Source organism: Phaseolus vulgaris, chromosome 8, assembly GCF_000499845.2.
Source record: "Phaseolus vulgaris cultivar G19833 chromosome 8, P. vulgaris v2.0, whole genome shotgun sequence".
NCBI classification, from domain to species: Eukaryota; Viridiplantae; Streptophyta; class Magnoliopsida; order Fabales; family Fabaceae; genus Phaseolus; species Phaseolus vulgaris.
Window position 1 is genome coordinate 29,678,598 of NC_023752.2, and position 9,737 is coordinate 29,688,334.

Sequence of the window (9,737 nt, forward strand, 5' to 3'; positions counted from 1 at the left end):
GAACAATAGATCCTGGTTGAATTATCGAAAAGCTCTGATGCCAATTTGTAGGGATATCGTGTGCGGAAGCGTGATAATTTCAACCAAAGATTATGAGAAATTAAAGTAACAAGTAAAGTGAGAATGATACCAGCATTTTTAGGTGGAAAACTCCTTTAAATAAAGGTAAAAAAACCACCGGCGAGAGAGCCAAAACTTTCACTATAATGATACTGGGAGTACAATGAATTCCTTTCAGACTAATAGATAAATAGCCCTAAAACAAATCCTCTCTATATGGGTTAAACACTTACACCTAAGAGAAATAGAGAGTATAGGAAAAGAGAGAGAAAACACATGCTGTTTGTAGTGTGTTACATTGCTTGAAGGAAGCCACTATATATAGTGGTTCTAGGAGACAACAATAATAAATACAATTAATGGTAATTAACCTCTCATTGATTGCAATTGATTGTGCCAAGTAACCTCCCAATTATGACAAGAAAACGGAAAATGTGAGTCATAAACCCACTATATCTGATATTGAATTTTTTTTACTACGAGAAAGATCTCTTTTCAATTATATATCATGTTGTTCAATAGGAACTACTAGGACTCTTCATCTGAAGTTATGTGTTTCTTTAAGGAAATCAAATATATATTTTCTTTAGTACATCCTCCTTGTTGACAAATAAATATCATATTATTTATTTTTATATTTTGATGTAATAATTGATACTAACTTTTTTTTTCATAAATTTGGTTCTTATTATTACATGATCGATAACACGTCATCATATATTAAAAAATATATTTAAAAATAGTATTAAATAGTTAATATAATAAAAATAAAATATAAACGAATATTTTTATGAAGATCAAATATACAATTGTAAAAATTAAATGACTAAAGTTAATTTTTATATTGAAAACAAATGTAATAAATATATATTTTCAAATTTCTTATTTTATTTTTATATACCTTTTTCAATTATACGAGAAAAAAAGATTAAAGAGAAAGAAAAAGAGCGACCGTGAAGGTAACGTAAGGAGAGTTGAAAATCCGAAAGTCGAAAGGAATATGATATGGTTTGGTTGGGTAATGTAATTTAAACTATAATGTATAAAGATTTTGAATTCAATTTTTTGGCATTGGCTTTGTGCTTTCCATTTTCCACTCAAATTTAGTACCGTAAACTCCTTGCAGACTCCGATTTTCAAGCAGAAAACATCCATCGTGCTACCCCGAGAGAGATTCGCTAAACCCACAATTCCACGCCACTCCGATAGCCAGAAAATAAAACGTGCTACAAACAAACAAGCAAAACCACACGCCGTAAGACTAAAATACACAGAATAGGAAGAGGAAGAAGAAAAAGAAAAAAAAAAGAAGAAAAAGAAGAAGAAGAACGTGCCTGAGAATAATAACGGAATCGTTGGAGCGAGTGAGTAAGTCGTTTTCGATTTCTTTCCCTTATGTAATGCATCAGAAGAAATCAGAGGTTCAGATCGGAAAAGAAAGCGTAGGCGTCTCTTCCGATTTCAATCCTTCGCCACCTCTGCAATACCAGAAACACCCTCACCACCGTCACCAATTTTATCCGCAAATCGAAATCGACATCACACCACCACAACAGCGCAGCGCAGTGCCGCAGGGAACCCCTCCGCCCTCCCTCTCCAAGCAGAAGCACCTCAACCCGCACGCCCAGCCGCCTCTCTTCAAGTCGCACAACGCCGCCTTCTTCTCTGTAACGGTCGCCGCCAAGAGCGCCGCGTTCCGCGCGCTGCGTCGCGTGAGGCGGCAGCGCGCGTTGCTCCTACTCGCGGTGCCGCTGCTCTACCTCTACTTCCTCGTCTCGCGGTCCTTCCTCCTCGACCTCCTCTCCGCGATCGCCTTCTCCGCCGCGCTTGTGTTCTCGCTCAACCTCGCGTTTCCGCTGCCGCTCCGCTCGATTCGGCTCAAGTCACCGTCCGCGGTGGTCGCGCGCCCCGCGTCGCCGCTGCCGGTGTTCTGGACGATTGGGTCGCGGCCCAAGTCGGAGAAGCGCGTGGCGTCGGGGTGCTGGGTGCAGGTCTTCGGAAACGGCGACGTTTACGAGGGGGAGTTTCATCGAGGGAAGTGTTCCGGGAGCGGGGTGTATTATTATAGTAGGAGTGGGAGGTACGAAGGGGATTGGGTGGATGGAAAATACGATGGCTATGGGGTGGAGACTTGGGCGCGTGGGAGTCGGTACCGAGGGTGTTACCGGCAGGGGTTGAGACACGGGTTTGGGGTGTATAGGTTTTACACCGGGGATGTGTACGCCGGCGAGTGGTCTAACGGACAGAGTCACGGGTGTGGGGTTCATACGTGCGAGGATGGGAGTAGGTACGTTGGAGAGTTCAAGTGGGGTGTCAAGCATGGCCTTGGTCATTATCATTTCAGGTTAGTTTCTAATTTGTTGTGTTTTTTTTTTGTCTATGCTTGGCTTAGTAGTTGTTATTGGGTTGTGTAACAATTGTTTAGGATTGTGTTAAGATAACTTTGGAGAGAGTAGTGGACTTGGGGATAGGCTGTTTTTGTATTTTGAATGCATATGTTGGAATGATGCTATGTATATTTGATTCTTTTTGTGCTGTTGGAGGGAGGTTCTGTTACTGAATGTGAGCATCAGTGTTGCATTTTATGTTGTGTCAAATTTTTTTCACGAGGTAGAATGGTGGGTGGTATTGCAGGTTTTTGTTAGAATTGAGGGGTTATGTATTTTGCTGTTTGCTAGGTTAGTAGGGTTTGAGAGTTGTTGAATAAATTTTATTTTGGCGTGTTTCTTAGAGATTCAGTTGTGTGGATCAGGAATTGAACGTGCAAAGTGTCAACATAGAAAAGGTTTTTAGAGTTTCGGTTTTGAAAATATGCCTCGCAGATTATAAAATGTCCTGGTTTCCGTTCTGTAGTTCAGTGCTCCTGTTGATAACAAGGGATTAGCTGGATACGTCTCTCTACTATGAAGCCAATTTTTGAGGATTTTCATTTTTAACACATCTTCAACCTTCAGAATAATTGGATTGCTTCAATTCCAAGCTGCTAGGTTTTTGCACAAATATGTAGTTGTTGTGTTTTCTAGTTAAGAGTTAGGAAACAAACATAACCACTAAAACTGAGAAACCAATTAAGATTTATTTTAACATAAACTATAACCTTGTTTATGATCTCTTTCTTTGTTTGTTTATTTGGAAGGGTTTATCACCAAAAATGGACATGGTATTTGATGTGAGGCCTGTTTATGTTTCAAACTTTACTACTGTTTTACCACTACGAACTAGTCACAGTCAGTCTAAAAGACAATCCCGTTCTTTTAGTTGTCATGTTTACTTTTCCCAATCATATGGGGATTTCTTACTATTCCGTCATATAAAATCCATTAAACTCCCCCATATTTGACAGGGGAGAGGGTTAGTTCTGTTGATAACTGAATCATTATCTACAGTTGGGTGGGAGAGATAGTGAGGTAGGTATGACATGGTATGAATAATAGGGTGGAGTTTTTAGCTTTGGAGTCAGTTGGGAGAGGGGAGCATTAGGACACTCAAATTTCCTGGAGCTGTTTGATATAATTTTCTGTATCGCATATTTTCCATCTTACCTCTTGATTCTACGGTCATAATGTTTCAGAATGAAGGAGAATAGGGCTGTTCCTAAAAGTTCATTTTTCATCTAATTTTTCCTTTTCTGGTCTAGTTTCAATCAACTGGTATCAAAGCTACCAGATCCAAGTATTTTTTCATGGTTCATGGGATGGTCAAGTGGGAAGAGATAGAGAACTTCAAGAAGCTTTGCGGAGTAAACATGAAAATATTCATGAAGAAAATGTCTTCTCTATTGACTTTTGGCATTTCAATTTTCAAATGGAGTTGGGAAACCAACAAGTTCTTCTTGAAGCAGCAAAGTAACTTGTAGATCTGCTCAAAGAGCAAGAGGTGGATAGGGGTTGGACAATGGGTCAAGTTTGGTTCAATATTTTAATTCCATCAAGGCTGTTGGAAGAAGCTTGACATTTGCCTGTTGTTCTTACACGAGCCAAGAAGGTCTCCTCCCTTGTTATCCTGCCATGTCCTTTTGCTTGTTGATTCTGGGATGTTCTCGTCCAAAGGGTTGTAATTGTACGTCTTAGGCCTGAAAGGTGGTGTGTACCCACAAAAGGTATTCCCACGCTCAGTTAGTTGGGTAAATTTATGAATACTAAATGCTATTGAATTCGTGACTTACATGTCCAATATCATCCTATTTATAAAGTGGCCTTCGTGTAAATGGACCTGGATCGGTATGGATGAAGGTGCTGAACTGAATCTCATATTAATGTAACAGTACAAACAGTTTAGTATGTTTGATGAGGGGTTAACATCATATTTGATTAGGAGTTAATCTTGTATCTTATCATATGTTGCTTTAGTTTTCCAACATATTCTCAGTAATGATTCCTAGATTGTTTTAATTGTACGGCACTGAGATGGTCTTGGTTGTATATAGTACGCCTGTATCAGGAAGAAGATACTTGCAGGTGGGTGTTATTTTGAGCTTAAACTGGTGTTGCATGGGGATGGGTTGCTATGCAGAATATGCATAAGTTTTTGTTTGGTCTGAAGTCAATGACATTTTTTTAAAGATTAAATAGAATAATTTGTAATTGTATATCTAGGTCCCTTGCGTGAAAAGGATCTGAAATACCTTGGAGGTATGTTTTTTAATGGATTGAAGAAATGAGTTTGGGAAGAAGCAAAGTTTTTCACCAGTAGAATATAATATACCAGAGATGTTGTATTACAGATGAATTAGAAAAATAATGTATAAACAAATGAAGGGGTTTCTTGGATGGTAACAGAGGTAAAGCTTGCAGTACTTACCCTCATCCGAAACAAATGCATGTGGAAGTGCAGCCGCATATTCTAACTGATAAGGCTGAGACTCAGTGATAGATTTTTCAACTAACAGATTCAATGGTTATTTTAGAAGCCAAGAAGGCGGTTCCATCGGCCAAGACCTTCTGATGTAGAGTTACTGGAATAAATCAAGTAGTTGTGTTATAGTATGTGTGCTCTACAATCCAGATCATGAATGCAAGAACTAGGCATTTCGATTTTAAAGATCATAAGAAATAGAATGAGTTTGTTTGCTAAAACAGTATCAAAATTTGGTTATGCAGGGCGAAACAGAAATGACAGGGTATATTAAAAATCAGAGGGAAAACAATTGAGGGGAACTTTTGGTTTTGGAGTAGAGGTTGAAAGGGAGCTTTGATACTCAGATTTCCTAAAGCTCTGTGCCTAAGTCAAACATTTGTCTATATTTATTCTTTTCTGTCTTTCTTCTTGATCCCACTATCATTTTGATTAAAATTCAGGGAGAACTCAATAAACCCCATCATTTGTTTATCTATTTTTACCCTTTTTTGTGTACAATTTCTATTAGATTATCTGTTCTCGGATGATTGGACTTTTTGGTAGATACTGTCTTGAACATTTCAAAATATACCCACTGCATTTTTCCCTGCAAATCTAACAGTGTGGTCAGTATCAATTTGTTGGATCCCTGGCATGCAACAATCAGTGCTTAATCATGTTAAGCATCAGGGTATCCTGGTGTATGATGAAGCATTTCAGAAAAATAACTTTTATGCCTTATTATTTACATAATGTATGGGATTCTCTTCCTTTTTCAATGCTTTCCATGAAAGTTTATTTGTTGCATTTTTTTTTGGAATTAATTACATCTGTTTAATTAGAAATGGTGATACATATGTGGGTGAATACTTTGCGGACAAGATGCATGGTTTTGGGATATATCATTTTGCAAATGGCCATCGATATGAAGGAGCCTGGCATGAAGGTAGAAGGCAGGGACTTGGCATGTATACATTTAGAAATGGTGAAACCCAATCTGCTCACTGGCAAAATGGATTCCTTGACATTCCGAGCACTCAAAGCACTACTTATCCAGTTTCTCCTGTTGGTGTCTCTCATTCCAAAGTGCTCAATGCAGTGCAGGTACAATCTATATGTTTATGGGTTATTTCCCTTGGTTCTTGCTAAATGTTTCTTTACACAGTTATATATACAAAAAGGTGAATGGTGTTCAATATTTTATCTCATTATAGGGTCCTAGGTAGTATGTCATTTTTGGTTGCCATGGATAATGTTATTCCAAAGATTAGGATGATATTCCAGTCCATTCTTGTACTAACTTAGCTTGGCTAGTATTCTTTATCATTATTACGGTAAGATATGTTTTCATACAAGTATTGCAATTTTCGCCTTTAGTATGGTAACAAAAAGTTTATCTGTCATAGCGCCACTATAATTCCATTGGTTTTAGTTGCAACTGTTAATTGTGATGTTAAATGCTGATGTGGATATTATGTGAAAAATATTGGTGATGTATTAATTTATTATGTTTTTCATACAATTAAGTATTGTCGATATTGTTATTATAATTAGAAAAATTGACTGCTCTTGATGCAAAAAATATTATTTTGTTTGGGTTTTACACACATCTGTTAACTGGTCAGTTAAATGCTTTACGTAGACACTACCACACAGAAAATAAGTGACTCGTTAGGTACTTACATGTACAACTAGCCAGGTGGTTTTTTGCATTTTTAACTAAGAATACAAAAATATTGTTATATTCAGTTAAATTTATGAGTAGCCATTCATTTAGAATTTTTAACCCTCTGTTGGACTTATTTTTGATCACCTAGATCGGAGAAGGGAGGTGAGTGGATTGACTATCCTTTGAGCATAATGCCTTCGTGCAGACAAGTCCAGTTAGAGGCGTTATGTTCATGAGGATTTTTGTAGCCAGATAAGGAAATATTGGGAGATTTTTGTGAAATTCAAGAGTTGCTTGTCACCTCTTTTAGAGCTCAAAGAACCTAAGAGGTTGCTTAGGGGTTGTCTAAATTGGAGGGTAGATTCTAGGATTTGGACAAGCTCTAGGGTTCAATGAAGAAAATTGCAAACCCTTGAACTTACCTTTCAATTTGGACAACCCCAAAGCAGTATCCTAAGTTCCTTGAGCTCTTGGAGGTGGCAAACACCTTTTGACTTCCACAAAAGCACCTGCTCTAGCTTGATGGGGGTTTGATATTGACAAGTTGACCAAAGACATTCCTCTATTCAACCATGAAATTATACCTGCTAGGTGTGGCTCCACAAACCTTGCGAATATTGAACTCACTTTTGAAAAAACATTTATGACCATCAGTAAAATTGAGTCTAGTCTGCAAAACCAGCAGGCTTTATGGATTTAATTATCGGGTTCACAGACTTACCGTGGATTTTACTAAGTATTTTGTCAAGGATCTTAATTTTTAATTTAGGGTGTTTAAATTTTGATGCTATAAATATTGATATATTTTAGTTATCAATGTTAGTAACATGATATATTTGTATAGATTTTGGCTAAAAAAGTGAAAGGAAAAAACATTTATTTTAGTTGAATAGATGTTATTTTTTTCTTTAATTTTTTAACATTATTTGGCCCACTGACGGGTTAGTTATCAGCAAGCTTTTGTGGCTTAGTTACGGACCTAAAAAGATATAAAACAATCTCATTTATTTCACAAATTGGAGTTCTCCTAACCTTTAAAAATGTGGGTTTCTCGGATTGGGTCTTAAACAGGTCAACTGGTCTGCTTACACCTACCCTTGTTGCATTAACGACTAGTCAATTTTTGTTAGGACAGTGATAATACATAGTTATGTGGAAAAACATGTAATAGGTTAACACATCACAATATGTGATTAAAGTCCAAATAGAATTGCGGTTGTTGTGTGATGACCAATCACTTTTTTTAACCAAATTTGACCATAAATGTATGAAAACATATTTGCCTTTATTATTACTTGATTCACTCGATTTGTGTGTTTTGACAATTTGAGATTAGAAATTCTGGTTTTGGATACCCCTTGCGTTATTCTTTTAATTTGTAGTAAAATTACTTCACTGTTATATTTAACCCTCGAGTTTGGAGAAGGGGGAGGAGTTGATAATGGTTTAGGCACTAGGTATTGGTGTCACTACCATATGTTTCACATAGAATAGGTGTTAAATATTTGTTGCAGTTTAGTCTTTAGCATAGAAATTGCTGGAAGAAAACAAAATTTTATTGACAATGAGGATCCGGTCTACAGACTGATTTTTCGACATGTCTTGTTTGCATGAAATTAGCTCAACCTTGTAAATGGAAAGAGAAAAAACGAATTGCAGACAGTTAGATTCTTTACAACACCATGAGCCAATTTTCATTATAAATTGTTTTTATTGGTTTAACAAATAGGAAGCAAGACGAGCAGCAGAGAAAGCATATGAAGTGGCTAAGGTAGATGAAGGGGTGAACAGAGCTGTAGCAGCTTCTAATAGAGCAGCCAATGCAGCCAGAGTAGCTGCTGTGAAAGCTGCACAAAAGCAGATGCATGTTAAAAATGAAAGCTTCGCAATTCCTGTTATGTAAGAGTATCTCAGATGCTTTTATATTACAAGAGAAGGTTGAGATTGTAGAAGAAAGCAGATTCACTAGGTGGCTACTTTAGTTTATACAGCTTCATCCCCCATTGCAATAATTGCTTTGGCATTTTGCTTTCTTTGATTTGATCTTTTGATTATTGGCTCCTAGAACCTTACCACCAGGTAGATGGCTGAAAGAAAGCAGATTTGTTATCTATATCGGCTGCGGTCCTTGTATAGAGGGAGGAAGGGTGATGGCATCCATGTGGTCAAACTATTTTATAGATAAGGTTTCATTCTTTCCACTTTTTGTAAATTTATGTAAGTGCTGGTGTTCTGGTTAAACCTACAACCGGCTACTGTTGTATAATCGCTTGGTAATATAACGAGAGGAGAAATATATAAAATAAACAGTTATTTTCTTTCCCTAACTTTAAAGTTGTTTGGGTTATATTTTGGAATTATGTGTCGTAAATTTAATTTACTTAGGTAAACACTTTACCAATCTTAATATTTAGTTAAGTACTTTATTATGAATAATTTTTTCCTAATCTTAAAAATTGGATGCTTTTGTTTATTGATTCTTTTTGGGTTTGCCTTGAAGCACCTGCGATTCAAGTGTGAAGGTTGTTGTCAGAATGTGTATAAAGGCTGTGCAACAAGAGTTAATGAAATTTTATTTTAAATACACCAATTCTAATTTATAGATTCGAAAAATTTAGAAAATCTTGTATTTATTTAAAGTTGGTCTTAGAAAGCCAGTTTGGATCTTATTATGTGTAGAAAATAATGGAAATTGGATTTCATTTTATTAGTACATTCATTAAATTAATACTTGGTAATCATGCAATTAATCAGTAAGTTTTAACTGTTGAGTATATCAATCGATAATGTCTTATATGAGCATCTAATAGAGTCATCTAGTTAGTCATGTAGTTACATCATTTATCATTTGTAACTCAAACGTATGTTGTTAGTTTTTATTAGCGATTATTTTGTTAATTAATTGGTGAATACATATTTATTATTCTATTACATTGTTAGTTACATTATAATTAGTATATATATAGTGTGATCTTACTAAATCTAAAAAGCTTTAGGCAATTGAATTTATAGTCTATAATTTGTTCTTTCCTATTTGAGTGTGATCTTTGAATGATATTTAGAAATCACTACATTAAGAAATACGTAACTATTTATCCTCAGATTGTATGCTTTACTCTTTGCTTTACGCATTTTTGTTCTTGATGCTTTATATCATCTTTTTGTACAAGTT

General features: G+C 36.2%; 1 protein-coding gene across 2 annotated transcripts; it reads left to right on the plus strand.

Annotated features, from left to right (window-relative positions):
• The first annotated feature begins 990 nt into the window (after positions 1-990).
• Positions 991-8,892, plus strand: LOC137827221 (phosphatidylinositol 4-phosphate 5-kinase 6-like). Of its 2 annotated transcripts, none has more exons than XM_068633478.1 (3): positions 991-2,404; positions 5,739-6,000; positions 8,295-8,892. In XM_068633478.1, the coding sequence occupies exons 1-3, from the start codon at positions 1,461-1,463 to the stop codon at positions 8,466-8,468; spliced, it is 1,380 nt and encodes a 459-aa protein (XP_068489579.1). In that variant the 5' UTR covers positions 991-1,460; the 3' UTR covers positions 8,469-8,892. The 2 variants fall into 2 exon arrangements, with proteins under 2 accessions (XP_068489579.1, XP_068489580.1); XM_068633479.1 differs by having other exon boundaries at positions 1,067-2,347.
• The last annotated feature ends 845 nt before the right edge of the window (positions 8,893-9,737 follow it).